Source organism: Nicotiana tabacum, chromosome 1, assembly GCF_000715075.1.
Source record: "Nicotiana tabacum cultivar K326 chromosome 1, ASM71507v2, whole genome shotgun sequence".
Lineage (NCBI taxonomy): Eukaryota > Viridiplantae > Streptophyta > Magnoliopsida > Solanales > Solanaceae > Nicotiana > Nicotiana tabacum.
The window spans coordinates 115,303,794-115,319,884 of record NC_134080.1 but is presented as its reverse complement, the minus strand read 5'-3'; the positions used below and the strand labels follow the sequence as shown (position 1 = coordinate 115,319,884).

At 39.5% G+C, this 16,091-nt stretch overlaps 1 protein-coding gene across 1 annotated transcript; it reads left to right on the top strand.

Moving 5' to 3' along the window:
• Positions 1-1,529: 1,529 nt before the first annotated feature.
• Positions 1,530-2,075, top strand: LOC142163550 (uncharacterized). Its single transcript, XM_075220850.1, has one exon. The coding sequence runs from the start codon at positions 1,530-1,532 to the stop codon at positions 2,073-2,075; it is 546 nt and encodes a 181-aa protein (XP_075076951.1).
• The last annotated feature ends 14,016 nt before the right edge of the window (positions 2,076-16,091 follow it).

The window sequence follows — 16,091 nt, the reverse complement described above, 5'->3', positions numbered from 1 at the left end:
ACTCAATAATATCAGGAGCCATCCTCTTAGATCGATAGGAGTGATTGACTATGTGTATGCTTGTGCAAGTGTTCCAACCCAGTTCATGCCAGCTAGTAGTATAGAGAAAATGGACATCACGTAAGAATGCTTCCCCACAATTTTTTCACAAGATAAAACTCATACAGGTACGTGCGCCACTACATAAAAATCAACAACAAGAATGCCCCCAGGCCACCACAAGCCATCACAAATCAATCCCTGACATAGCCCACCTTGCCGCGCTACGTGCGCAATAGTAAAGTAAATGCCCGCCTTGTCATGTTGCATGTGCACATATCAATAGTAACGATAGAACAACAGAAACCTCGTGCAACACTACCACAACGCACGGTAGAAACCTCGTGCATCACAATAACAGTTGCACGACAGAAACCTCGTGCATTACAACATTGAGTACAACAACAATAATGACAACAACACAAGAGTACGACAAGTAAATATGATGGGTTTACAATGTCTTAGATTATGTTTGATAATAAAACAAACTTATTGTCAAAGAACCAGATAAGGAACCCGCCACACTTGGTACACATCACAAATCAACAGCCTCCAGCTAATGTGAACTGCTACAACTTCAAAAGATAGGAAACCAACATAGGGACCTGATACCCTTGTGTTTTCCTGACAGCAGTACGAAGTCAACTGTGTACAGCTAGAAAGTGACTGCTTGCACTGTACACAGAAACAGTGCAACACAGTTATGCAGTCTCTTGTCCTTTGACCAACCAAGTGATTACATCATTCAAGTGATGTCATCCAAGTTGTATTAACAAGAGTATTATAACAAAACATCACTTGAATACTTGAGAATTCACTTCAAGCATTCAATCCATCTGATATTCAAGCATTCAATTCTTAAGTGCATCAAGAATAAAGTTTAACACTACTACGGACCAGTTCCTAAATCTAGTATCTTGTTGTCCTTAGTGGAGTTGTAACTTTGTAATTGTTCTTCATTGTAATTCCTACCTTGCTTATCTAGAAGCGTTGCTTAGGAACCCCTTATAAAACCATAAACCCTTAGTGTTTGTGTCGTGACTAGAGTTAGTCATGAGTTGAAGTCTTTCCAATATGTGTATTGCAAAGTAGTTTGTAATAGGTGTATTGCAAGTTAGTGAGGGATTAAGAGTTTAATTACGAGATTGCATAAGTTGTAATCTAAAGTTTCTCATAGTGAAGTTGAAATCTTACCAGTGTAGGTCGTGGTTTTTTATCCCCTTGAGCATGGATTTTTCCACGTAAAACCCCATGTCTTACTTACTTACTGTTTCATTAGCATTCTTAGAGGAAACTCATAAGAGGACCTAGTCTCTCTATATTTTGGTGCTCTCATATAAACTATCAATTGGTATCAGTGTTGTTTCCTCCAATCAGGCTAACACCTAGGAAGGATCCTTATGGCTGCTCCACCAAATTTTGAAGAAGGTCAGTCTACGTAGAGACCACCCAGGATCAATGGACAATACTATACGTGGTGGAAGACAAGAATGCATGATTTTATCATGGCTGAAGATTTTGAGTTGTCGGATGTTATATGTGATGGTCCTTATATTCCAACAAAGAATGTCAGAGATCTTCCATTGACGATGCCAAAGACCAAGAAAGAATACACTGATGCAGATAGGAAAGTTGTGGAGAAAAATTTTCGTGCCAAGAAAATTTTGGTGTGTGGTATAGGACTTGATGAGTACAACAGGATCTCAGCTTGTCAATCCGCCAAGGACATATGGGAAGCTTTGCAAATAACATATGAGGGAACCACTCAAGTAAAGAAATCTAAGATTGATATGCTTACCACTAAGTATGAGCTCTTTAGGATGAAAGACAATGAATCTATTCAAGACATGCACACAAGATTCACTATCATAAAAGAGTTACACTCACTTGGTGAAGTCATTCCTAGGAACAACCTCTTGAAGAAAATTCTTAGTATCCTTCCTAGTTCATGGGAAAGTAAAGTGAATGCTATTACTGAAGCAAAGGACTTGCAGGAGCTGACCATATACGAGCTAGTTGGAAATCTGAAAAACTAAGAAATGAAGAGGAAGATAGACAGTGAAAGAAGAGAACCAAAAAGGAAAAGAACCTGGTACTCAAAGTTGAAGGCAATGACTCAAGTGAGGAAGACTGTGACATGGCTTACCTAACCAAAAAATTTTAGGAAATGGTCAGAAGGAATAGTAGGATACCAAAGAGAGGCAGTTCCAGCAGACAAAAGAATTATGACCTCTGTCGTAAATGTGGAAAGCCAGGGAACTTTATCAAAGATTGTCCTCTCCTAAAGCAAGAACACTTCAAATACAACCCTGATAAAGCATCCAAGAGGAACCCGGTTCCTGACAAACGCTTCAAAAGAAAGAATGCCGTTGATAATGTTGTGAAGCAAGCCCTTGCACCATGGGGAGATTCCTCCAGTGAGTCTGAGGAAGAAACTGATGCAGGTGATACTTCTATGATGGCAGTTGAAAGTGAAGCAAATGGATATGATTCAATATTTGGTTTGATGGCTCAATCAGACGATGATGAAGATGATGAAGATGATGAGGTAAATTATAGGGATGTTCAGAGAAATCTGAAATCCTACTCTCCTAAAAAACTCATGTCATTAGCAAATGTATTAAGTGATGCCTATCATAGTCTTGTAGATGATAAGGATGCCTTGACCATAAATTAGGAGATGCTGAGCGAACCAAAGATGACTTGGTAGTTTGTGTGGTTGATTTAAAGGAAACTATAGATAATCTGGAAAATGAAAAGAAGGCTTTAAATGAGAAAATCACTAGTGTAGAACATAAAAAAAGATGATCTAGTGGTAGTAGTAGTAGTAGGTGACTTGAAAGAAACCATTGATAAATTCAGTAAAGAAAAGGATGCCTTAGTGGAGAAAGTGACTATTATTGAGCAGGAGAGAGATGACATCTTAATAGTGATTATAGACTTAAGGGAAATAATAAAGGAACTGGAGCTGAGTGTAGGCCTGAAAAGTCAGAAAAAGGGAAAGAGGTAGCTATTGAGGCACACATTATGCTTGAAAATGAGTTAAAAGGTGTGACTGAACTTGAGAAAACTAGGCAGCTCCAAGCTGAACTAGAAAGAGTAAAAAATGATCTTGAGAAGTCCCTTAAGTGGACCTGGTCCTCGGAGGCTGTCACTACCATGTATGTTAAAATGGTGGTAACACGCAGGGAATAGAGTTCCAAAGGGAGAGAACTCCTGACAACCCTTATAACAAATATGTTACTGTACCCGATAATTGGTTGTGTTCCTATTGTGGGAACAATTGGCACGTCAAGGAAAATTGCCAAGCCAGGGTTCAGTCTCTGTAGAAAAACAAAGCTTTTGCTAAGAAACTAACTGCTAAAAGGGGACCAGGTGCCACTTATAAAAAAACACATGTCACCTACATGGACTAAAAGAGAACTTATTCATCTTCTTGCTTACTACAAGGGACCCAAACTTGCTTGGGTTCCTAAATCTAACCCGTGATCTCCTTGTGCAAGGAATAATAAAATGAAGCAATCAACAATGGTACATGGACAGTGGATGCTCAAAGCCCATGACTAGAAATACCATGGACTTTCATTCACTAAAAGCCCTGCAAGGAGGGAGTGTATCATTTGGCAAGTCACTCACTCACTCAATTGAGAATATGTCCTATATCAATGGCCTCAAGTACAGCCCCTTGAGTGTCTCCCAGATATGCGATAAAGGAAACAAGGTGGAATTCTTGTCCAAGATATGTACAAATACAAGTCTAGTAACTGGTGAAGTAGTACTGGTGGCCAAAAGATACAAGAATATTTATGTTGCAGATTTTGAGTCTCTACAAAGTGGTGATCTAAGTTGCTTGAAAGAAGTTGATGATGATGCTGAACTGTGGCACAAAAGACTGGGGCATGCAAGCTTTTCTCTACCGAATAAACTAATTTAGAAGGACCTGGTTCGTGGTCTGCCCATGTCAAAGTTCAAAGAACACAAGTTTTGCGATGCCTGCACTAGAGGAAAGCATGTGAAATCCTCAATCAAGCCAGAAAAGGATGTTAGCACCTCAAAACTACTAGATCTTCTCCATATGGATCTATGTGGCCCTATGTAAGTGCAAAGCAGGTGAGGAAAAAGGTACATCTTTGTGATAGTGGATGAATACTCCAAATTCAATTGGACTCTGTTCCTTAGAACAAAAGATGAAACCTTTGAAGTGTTCGTAGCCTTTGTAAAGAAGATCCAAGTGAAGATGGAATCAAGAGCGGCATGCATTAGATAAGATCATGGAACAGAGTTTGACAATACTAAATTTGATGAATTCTGCAATGAGAATGGCGTTACTCACAACTTCTAAGCCCCAAGGACTCCCCAGCAAAATGGAGTTGTGGAAAGGAAGAACAGAACCCTTGAGGAAATGGCAAGAACAATGCTGGTCGACAATGGGGTTGCTAAGAACTTCTGTGCTGAAGCTGTTAACACTGGCTGCTACTTGGTGAACAAGTGCATGATCAGGTCTCTCCTAAACAAAACCCCCTATGAGTTGCTAAATGGAAGGAAGCCCAAGCTGACTCACCTAAGAAAATTTGAGTGCAAATGTTATGTTCTTAATAATGGAAAGGATCAGCTTGGAAAATTTGATGCTAAAATTGATGAAGGAATCTTTTTGGGTTACGTTTCTTAAAGCAAAGCCTACAAGATATACAACAAGCAGACTCAGTGTGTTGAGGAAAGTGTTCAGGTTATTTTTGACGAGTCCTATCCCTCATATGAGAAAAAGCAACAAAGATGATCAAGATGGAGAGCCTCTGCTAGTTCCAGGTGAAGTTATTGACATGACAAATGAAAAGGCAAACATGTTGACTCAAGTGAAGGATCCAAGTGAAGATAATGTAGTATCCTCCTCACCAGTCGGAGAGGAACGAAGTACCACAATTACAACCACTGAAGTTGAACATCTTACCCAACTCCTCTGCAAATGAAGCTCAAGTGCCCAAGTGGAAACACAAAAGCTTCCATCCACTTGACAACATAATTACTCCTCTAGATTCAGGTGTGCAAACCAGATCAAAAGCCAGATATTAACTTGCCTTCTCAGCCTTTCTTTCCCAAATAGAACCCAAAAAAATCAATGAAGCCTTAAAAGATGAAGACTGGAGCACAGCCATGCAAGATAAGTTGCATCAGTCCGAAAGGAATAATGTATGGCACCTGGTACCTAGACCCTCAGATCGAACCATCATAGGAACCAGGTGGGTGTTCAGGAATAATCTTGATAAACATGGAAACACTATAAGGAATAAGGCTAGGCTAGTAGTTCAAGGTTACAATCAGGAGGAAGGAATCGATTATGATGAGACGTTTGCTCTGGTTGCTCGCATGGAAGCTATCAGAATCCTAATTGTTTTTGCATCACGTATGGAACTCACTTTGTTCAAAATGGATTTCAAAAGTGCATTACTGAATGTATTTCTTAAGGAAGAAGTCAATGTAAAGCAACCTCCAGGGTTTGAATGTCATGAATGTTACATCTCGCATTTTTGTACGTTAAACTTTCATTTTCAGTTAACCGATGTAGACTCAGGGATGAGATCATCTTGACATTAATGTACCTACATTATTTATAACAGCTGATAAATAAGTCTTATGAAGGGTAAAGGAGTACACGGATTAAAGAAAATGAGTTTCGTTGAAAGTGGCCAATTTGGAATAAAATATGTGTCGAGCGATAATACCCAATAATTATGAACTAGTACTATGAAAGGTACTATATGACCACGGTAGTATAATATATAAAGTATATATGAAGTATTTAAAAAATAAATAGAATTTTAAGTAATTCAGGGAAAATTTTAAATTATGCGGGTAATTGGTTAGTTACCGGGTAATAGAACATTACCCAGTTAACTAATAAGCGGACAAAAATTTAATCAATTACCCAAGGGGAACATGGCAGCCCCTCCTTTTGTATTAGATGAGTCATTAATTCATGTTTTACATGTGTCAAGATTTAAATAGCAAAGTCTTACCAAGACTTTGTGGTTGGATTTATCAAATCAAATGAGATAAACAATTTCATTTCAAAGACAAAAGCTCAATTGTTACATTCCGTTCAAATGAGAAACAGAAGCTTCAAATCAAACTTCAAAACCAACGTTGGGACAAAATTTAGCTTAAACCCGTTATGATTCACAAAACAACAGAAGCTGAAGCAAACGTTCAAGTTCAACATTTAAGATTTAATCCATCTTTGCTTTTAGTATACAAAAACGTTAGAAGCAGAACAAGTTCGTTCTAATTTCAAGGAAACAGGTATGTTAAGTTCCTCCCTTCTTTCTTTTGGCATGATCCAAATTATACTGAAGAAATGAACAAATACACAGTTTCAATAAATTATTCTATTCATAGAAATAGTAGGGGTGTCAATATTCTTGATTCCCCATGAGAATTATTATTATCTTTTATTCATCAGTCTCAGAATAATACACAGTTGGAAAAGTTTATCCGGAAGGAATATCGAGATTATTATGTATTTTTCATTCATTTCACTCATTTATACATGTGCATTGACCCTTGACCAGATGACATTGTATACGCTTATATATGTAAATATATGTATATGGGATATGGGAAAAGGTTACAACATTATATACGCATCACCACCTAATCAGTTGGTGTATGATGATAATGTTGCCCACAGTGGCTGAAATATGATTCAAACGACGTTATATACGGTAAATATGTTTGTATATGTATATGGGATATGGGAAGAGGTTATGGAGTTATATACGTACCACCACCTGATCAACTGGTATATGTTGATGATATTGCCCACAGTGGCCGAGATGATATGATTGGATACCCTCAATGGCTTGATGATATTATGTACACCCATACCTATGCATGGCATGGCATTTACATGCACGTGTATGATGTTATAAACGTTTTAGAATTTACAAAATTATTCAGATTTAAAGATGTGTTTCAGTATTCCACATTTCATCTATGTCTTTTACGTACTAATTTCCATGTTTTACATACTCAGTACATTTTTCGTAATGACGCCCTATTTCACGGGGCCTGCGTTTCATGCCCGCAGGTGCAGGTAGGCAAGCTGATGGTCCCCCTTCTTAGGATCCTTGATCAGTGAGAGTTTGCATGCTCCACTTGATCTGGAGCTACTTTTTGTTTTGGTACGATACGTTTATATATATATATATATATATATATAGGTATGACGTGGCTCAGTCCCGTCTTTGTACAGTTAAGTTTCTATTAGAGGTCTGTAGACAGTATGTCTAGTTGGATTGTATGTGCCTTGTCGGCTTTTAATTTTGGATGTAAAATTGTCTATAGCAGCCTTGCCGGCTCGCCCACCATATTCTGCACGTATACATACGTATGCCTTGATGGCAGGTTTACTTCATGTATGTTATTTTCGTAATGCAGCAGATGTTATACTGGTTCATATCTCAGATGCATGCATAGGGGTGTTTGACATATAGGACTCAAGAACCCATCGCGACCCATCGGTTTGGGTCGTGACAAAAGTGGTATCAGAGCAGTTCTATCCTAGGGTTGTCTACAGACCGTGTCTAGTAGAGTCTTTATTTATGGGTTTGTCGTGCACCATACTTATAAAAAGGAGGCTATAGGAAATATAGGATGTTATCCTCTCTTTTTATCTCAGATCGTGCAATACAAGAATTTATGTTCCTAACGATACGTTATATTTTTAGTAATGCCTCCAAAGTGTACGGTCGCCCAGAATGGAAAGTTCGTGGCTGGTCAAACTACTAGTCGAGCGCCACGAGTTACCAGGGCTCGGTGAGAATCTCACGGTGAGGTTCCATCTCAGACTTCACATACTACACCTTTTTCTAAAAGAGCTCCGAAGGGCACCAGCTCTAGCGCCCGCCCCTGTACATTCAGCACCTCAGCCGAATGCGTCGGGTCAGGAGATGAGAGATGTTGTTCAGTTATTGACCCGATTAGTAGTCACACAGGCTCAACGTCAGAAAGCAGGTATTGGTCACGCAGATAGGTCCGTCAGTGTGAGGGTTCGTGACTTTGTTAATTTAGACACTCCGGTATTCACTAGAGCAGACCCAAATGAGGACCCTCAGGTATTTATTGATAGAGTGTAGGGGACGTTACGGGTAATGAAGGCCACTGCGACTGAGTTAGTTGATCTAGCTTCCTATAGACTCTGAGATGTTGTAGTTAATTGTTACGAATCTTGGGAATTGTCCAGAGGTGAGAATGTCCCTCCAGCGGTGTGGCGGGAGTTTACAGAAGCTTTTCTTCGTCATTTATCTGCCACCAGAGCTTAGGCAAGCCAGAGTTGATAGGTTCTTGACCCTTTGGCAAGGAAACATGAGTGTTCGGGAGTACAGTCTTCAGTTTGATTCGTTAGCTAGGTATGCTCCTACTATTGTATCTAAGATGGAATATCGGGTTCACCGGTTCGTGATGGGATTAGAGCCTCACTTGCTTAACAATTGTATGTCGGTTTCACTTCAGCCAAACATGGATATTTCTCGTATTCAGGCATACGCTCAGTGTATAGAGGAGCGTAAACAGAAATGGAGGGCCGATCGTGAGCACGATAGGGCCCAGAATAAGAGAGCGAGATCTTTGGGTCCTTCTGGTGTGTTTTGAGGTGGTCAGAGGCAGCAATATTCTATACATCCATCCCAGCCCTCGACTAGCACGCCCCCTCAGTTTGGCGGTAAGAGATTTGATCGTTCTACATATTCAGGGCCTGGTCAAAATTTTAGGGCCTCAGGTTCTCAGTATAGGGGTGAGTCAAATCAGATGAGGCCACCCTTGCCACAATGTACTCAATGTGATAAGCAGCATACCAGGCAGTGCCATATCGGATTAGGTGTTTGTTATACTTGTGGTTATCTGGGCCACGTTTTGAGGGATTGTCGATGAGAGGTGATGCAAGCATAGCTCAGCCAGCGGGATCTATAGCTGGATTATCTTCATCAGTACGCCCCCTGGGTAAGGTCCCCAAGCACCAATGAGTCATGGTAGAGGAAAAGGTGGAGCATCTAGCTCAAGCAGCCTTCAGAACCGCATTTATGCGTTGGTAGGACGACAGGACCAAAAGTCATCACCAGATGTTGTTACAGGTATATTATCAGTCTCCTCCTATGATGTATATGCTCTGATTGATCCAGGTTCCACCTTATCGTACGTTACTCCGTTGGTTGCTAGTATGTTTGAAATAAAACCTGAATTGGTTAAACCTTTTGAGGTGTCTACACCTGTTGGGGACTCGGTGATAGCTAAGCAGTTGTATAGGGATTGTATAATAATAGTTCATGGTCGACCTACCGTAGCCGACTTAATCGAGTTGGATATGGTAGAATTTGATGTTATAATAGGTATGGATTGGTTGGCTTCTTAACATGCCAACGTTGATTGTAGATCAAAGATAGTCCGATTTAAATTTTCGGGGGAGCCTGTTTTAGAATGGAAAGGTAATACAGCATCGCCGAAAGGAAGATTTATTTCCTATCGCAAGTCAAGGAAGATGATCAGAAAGGGATGTATTTGTCACTTAGTTCGGGTTCAGGATGTAGAAGTGGAGTCACCAACCATTCGGTCCATCCCTGTGAGTTTCCCGATGAGTTTCCGGGTCTTCCACTAGAGCGAGAAATTGAGTTTTCTATTGACCTACTACCAGATACTCACCCAATATCTATTCCTCCCTATAGAATAGCCTCTGCAGAGCTGAAAGAGTTGAAACAACAACTAAAGGACTTTCTTGAAAAAGGTTTTATCAGACCTAGTACATCACCGTGGGGAGCACCTATGTTGTTTGTAAGGAAGAAGATGGTTCCTTACGAATGTGTATTGATTATAGGCAACTGAATAAGGTGACGATCAAGAATAAGTACCCGCTCCTGAGGATTGATGACTTATTTCATCAGTTATAAGGTGCCAAGTGCTTTTCAAAGATAGACTTGAGGTCCGGGTACCAATAGGTAAGGGTTAAGGATGAAGATATTCCGAAGACAACATTCAAGACTAAATATGGGCACTTCGAGTTTCCGGTTATGTCATTCGGTCTAACCAATGCCCCAACAGTATTCATGGATTTGATGAACCGTGTGTTCAGGCCTTTCTTAGATCTGATTGTAATTGTATTTATCGACGATATATTGGTATATTCTCGTTCAGAGGATGAGCATGTTGGTCATCGGCGTATTGTGCTCAAAGTTCTACAAGAAAGGAAGTTGTATGCAAAATTTTCTAAGTGTGAATTCTGGTTGAACTCTGTAACTTTCCTTGGGCATATCATTTCGGGTGATGGCATCCGGGCAGATACACAAAAGATTGAGGCAGTAAAGACTTGGCCTAGGCCCACAACACGGATGGAGGCTCGTAGCTTTCTTGGTTTGGCAAGTTATTAAAGGAGTTTTGTGAAAGGATTTTCTTCCCTTTCAGCACCTTTAACAAAGTTGACTCAGAAGGGAGCAAAGTTTCAATGGACTGATGCTTGTGAACGGTGTTTCCAGTCATTAAAGGACAAGTTAACTTCAGCACCGGTTCTAACGCTCCCAGAAGGGATCGATGGTTATGTTATTTATTGTGACGCTTCAGGCATTGGATTAGGTTGTGTGTTGATGCAGCATGGTAAGGTTGTGGCTTATGCTTCTAGACTACTAAGAAAGCACGAGAATAACTACCCGACCCACGATTTAGAGTTAGCTGCGGTGATTCATGAGTTAAAGATGTAGATGCACTACTTATATGGATTCATGTTGATATCTATACGGATTGTAAGAGCCTCCAGTACGTCTTCAAGCAAAAGGAATTGAATCTTCATCAAAGAAGATGGTTGGATCTACTTAATGACTATGACGTTGATATTTTATACCATCCGGGGAAGGCGAACGTAGTTGCCGATGCTCTCAACCATAGATCTATGGGTAGCCTATCGTATTTGCAGCCAGAAAAGAGGGAAATAGCCCATGAGATTCATCAGCTAGCTAGTCTTGGAGTTCGGTTACTGGACTCAGGTGACATTGGAATTACTCTTCAGGATACGACAACATCCTCTTTAGTAACGGAAGTAAAGGGACGCCAGTAAAAGGATCCTGTGTTAGTTCATTATAGGGATACCACCCTTCAGAAGGAGAAGACGCTGTTTGAAATTACAGAAGATGGAGAGACTCACTATTCCCGTTATTTTATCAATCCAGGAGCGACAAAGATGTATCATGAAATCAAGGAAATATATTGGCGGTACGAAATGAAAAAGGATATAGCAGAATTTGTTGATTAGTGCCCTAACTGTCAGTAGGTTAAGATTGAGCATCAAAAATCCGGTGGATTATTGCAAGCTATGGAGATTCTGACTTGGAAATGGGAAATAATCAATATGGACTTCATCATAGGCTTACCTCGTACCCAGCATAAGTTAGATTCGATATGGGTGATTGTTGATAGGCTCACAAAGTCAGCCCATTTTCTGCCCGTTAGAACTCCATATTCCTTAGGAGATTATGCGATGCTTTATATCAAGGAGATAGTACAACTGCATGGTGTCCCTATATTTATTATCTCGGATAGAGGATCTTAGTTTACAGCTAACTTCTGGAGGTCCTTCCAAAAGGGATTGGAGACTCAAGTAAGTCTTAGTACAGTATTTCACCCCCAAACAGACGGACATGCTGAGTGTATGATTCAAACACTGGAGGATATGTTACGAGCTTGTGTAATAGACTTCAAAGGTAGCTGGGATGATCATCTACCGCTTATTGAGTTCGCATATAATAATAGCTACCATTCCAGCATTCAGATAGCTCCATACGGTCGCCTATAAGGTGGTTCAACGTTGGAGAATCTAGATTACACGGGCCAGACCTGGTTCAGCAAGCCATAGAAAAAGTAAAGCCTATCTAGGATTGACTATTGACAGCTCAGAGTCGTCAGAAGTCATATTTTGACGTGCGCCGTCGAGATTTCGAGTTCGGGTTTGATGATTGGGTATTCTTGACGGTGTCGCCTATGAAGAGTGTGATGAGATTTGGAAAGAAGGGCAAACTTAGCCCACGATATATTGGGCCTTATAGGATCATTCAGAGAGTGGGCCGAGTAGCTTATAAATTAGAATTGCCCTCGAAATTAGAGTCTGTCCATCCAGTTTTTCACGTATCTATGTTATGATAGTGCATTGGCGATCCTACCGATTGGTGCCCACGAATGATGTACAAATTACAGAGGACGTGTCATACAAGGAAATTTCGGTTGCCATTCTAGACCGACACATCCGCAAGCTACGGAATAAGAAGGTAGCCTCCGTGAAAGTACTTTGGAGAAATAACAATGTGGACGAAATGACTTGGGAGGCCGAGAAAAACAGGTAGTCTATATATCCCTACCTATTTCCTCCTCCATAGAAGGGTCCAACTAAGACGTCATAATCATAAGGTACGTGTATAAATTCTTATGTTGGTTATTGTCGTTGGTCATGTGGGGCTATGGTCATTATTCATAATTGTGGTCCTGTGTAATGTTGGGTTATTAAGCTTTTACGAGGAGAATTGGTAGTAGTGTTGTTACAAAGGGACTCTACCAAGGTTATATAAATCCCGGAGAGTTAGACATTCGAGGATGAATGTTTCTAAGGAGGGGAGGATGTTATATCTCGTATTTTCGTACGTTAAAATTTCATTTTTAGTTAACCGACGTAGACTCGGGGATGAGATCATCTTGACATTAACGTACCTACGTTATTTATAAAAAGCAATAAACATGTCTTATCAAGGGTAAAGGAGTACATGGATTAAAGAATATGAGTTTCGTTGATAGTGGCCAATTTGGAATAAAATACGAGTCGAGCGATAATACCCAATAATTATGAACTAGTACCATGCAAGGTGCCATATGACTATGGTAGTATAATATATAAAGTATTTAAAAATAAATAGAATTTTATGTAATTCGGGGTAATTTTTAAATTATGCAGGTAATTGGTTCGTTACCGGGTAACAGAACATTACCCAGTTAACTAATAAGCGGACAAAAATTTAATCAATTACCCAAAAGGAAAAACGTGGCAGCCCCTCCTTTTGTATAAGATGAGTCATTAATTCATGTTTTACATGTGTCAAGATTTAAAATCAAAGTCTTACCAAGACTTTGTGGTAGGCTTTATCAAATCAAATGAGATAAACAATTTCATTTCAAAGACAAAAGCTCAATTGTTACATTATGTTCAAATGAGAAACAGAAGCTTCAAATCAAACTTCAAAACCAACGTTGGGAGAAAATTTAGCTTAAACCCATTCTGATTCACAAAACAATAGAAGCTTAAGCAAACGTTCAAGTTCAACATTTAAGATTTAATCCATCTTTGCTTTTAGTATACAAAAACGTTAGAAGCAGAACAAGTTCGTTCCAATTTCAAGGAAACAAGTATGCTAAGGCTCTCCCTTCTTTCTTTTGGCATGATTCAAATTATACTCAAGAAACGAACAAATACATAGTTTCTATAAATTACTCTATTTATATAAATAGTAGGGGTGTCTATATTCTTGATTCCCATGAGAATTATTATTATTATCTTCTGTTCATGTGTCATAGAATAATACGTAGTTAGAAAAGTTTATCCGGAAAGAATATCGAGATTATTATGTATTTTTTCATCCATTTAACTCATTTATACATGTGCATTGACCCATGACCAGATGGCGTTATATACGTGTATATATGTATATGGGATATGGGAAAAGGTTACGACATTATATATGCACCACCACCTAATCAGCTGGTATATGATGATGATGTTGCCCACAGTGGCTGAAATATGATTCAAACGGTGTTATATATGTGTATATATGTATGTATATGGCCGAAATATGGCGTTATATACGTACCACCACCTGATCAGCTGGTATATGTTGATGATATTACCCACAGTGGCCGAGATGATATGATGGGATACCCTCAGTGGCTTGACGATATTATGTACACCCATACCTATGCATGGCATGACATTTACACGCACGTGCATGATGTTATAAATGTTTCAGAATTTACAAAGTTATTCAGATTTAAAGATGTGTTTCAGTATTCCATGTTTCATCTATGTCTTTTACATATTAATTTCCATGCCTTATATACTCAGTACATTTTTTGCACTAACGCCCTATTTCACAGGCACCCGTCATAGCCCATAGGTTTGGGTCGTGATGATGAACACCCTGAATATGTGTTAAAATTTGATATTGCACTGTATGGGTTGAAGCAGGCTCCTCGAGCTTGGTATGAAAGTATGTCAAAGTTCCTCTTAGAAAATGGTTTTACAAGAGAGAAAATTGATAACACCTTGTTCCTGAAGAAATGGGGGAGGAACTTGCTCATTGTTCAGGTATATGATATCATTTTTGGGGCAACAGCTGATTCACTGTGTGAAGAATTTGCAAAACTCATGGGAAGTGAGTTTGAAATGAGTATGATGGGTGAGTTAAATTTCTTCTTGGGTCTTCAAGTGAAGTATTCCACAAAGGGTACATTCATCTGCAAGCAAAAATACATCAAGGAGCTCCTGAAAAGGTTTGATATGGAAGTAGCAAAAGTGATAGACACTCCCATTGCCACTGCTACTCGACTAGACATGGATGAGTCTGGATCTCCTGTAAATCAAACCATGTACAGAGGCATTATTGGGTCTCTTCTCTGCCTCACTACTAGGAGACCCTATATTGTCTTTAGTGTGGGGCTATATGCAAGGTTTCAGTCAAATTGCAAGGAATCTCATCTGAAGGCTGCCAAAAGAATTTTGAGATATCTTAAGGGAACACATGTCCTGGTCATGTACTACCCCTCAGGTGACAATTTTAATCTTATTGGGTATGCTAATGCTGACTATGTTGGTTATCTTGTGGACATGAAAAACATTTCTTGAATGGTTCACTTTCTAGGATCATGTCTCATCTCATGGGGCACAAGGAAGCAAAACTTAGTGGCTCTTTCAATAGCTGAAGTAGAATATGTAACTGCAGCTTCTTGCTTTGCTCAGCTCCTATGGATCAAACAACAATTGGAAGATTTTGGTGTGTACACTGACTGTGTGCCTCTTCTATGTAACAACACAAGTGCACTCAACTTGGCCAAGAATCCAGTTCAACACAAAAGAACTAAGCATATTGATGTGAGACATCATTTTCTGAGGGACAATGTGGAGAAATGGCTTATCTGTATGAAGTTCTGCAGCGCAGAAAACCAAATTACAAATATCTTTACCAAAACATTAAGCAGAGAACATTTTGAACGAAAAAGGCGGGAACTGGGGCTAATAAAGCCAAATTGGGAACCTGATTCCCATCACTTGGCTATGAAAGTCACACTCAGGTAACATTAGCTAAAGTGTTTTCCCATTAAGTCTAACTCACTTATATACCGTTGTAGGTAGACACGAATGATGATCATAGAAGCTGTAGATGCACTACATGGGTGGTAAAAGAGGATTGAAATTTTTTGAAAACAGGTCAAGAACCTAGTTCTTGTACCACAGGTTAGTAGTCCTGTGTATTTTTTATACATATCTTAAAAAGGTGTAAATATCAAGTGCCATGTCATCAACCTTTTCAGACTCTACTGTCATGTCTTTTCATTTCAAATCCTTTCCATCTCCCTCTGAAACGTTGCAACTCCCCACACACTACCGCCGTTTCAGAACTGATTTCTCTCTCCCTCATAATTATCTTCTCCCATTAAAACCCTCTCTTCTTCTTGAACAATCACACTCCTCTCTTCAGTTTTTCTCTAAAAAATTCTCAACGATATCCCTGCAATGGTTGAAAATTTCCCGATAATCTCTTCTTTAGTTGAGAACCCCCAGAGAAAACCCTTGATCCTTTTGTCCCTGATGAACCCTCTTTCACCATTCCAGTCTCAACCACCGAAAACACCACCAAACCAGATTTTCATACACTCTATAGTTCTCATGCGACTCTCTTATATCTCTCTCTCACTCCAAATGATGAGAACTCAGAAACCCCAAAATTCAACAATCCTTCATCTTTATCGACTAAGATTCTCAC

Coding starts and splice junctions, on each gene's coding strand:
- LOC142163550 (XM_075220850.1), top strand. CDS start 1,530: ATGCATGATTTTATCATGGCTGAAGATTTTGAGTTGTCGGATGTTATA.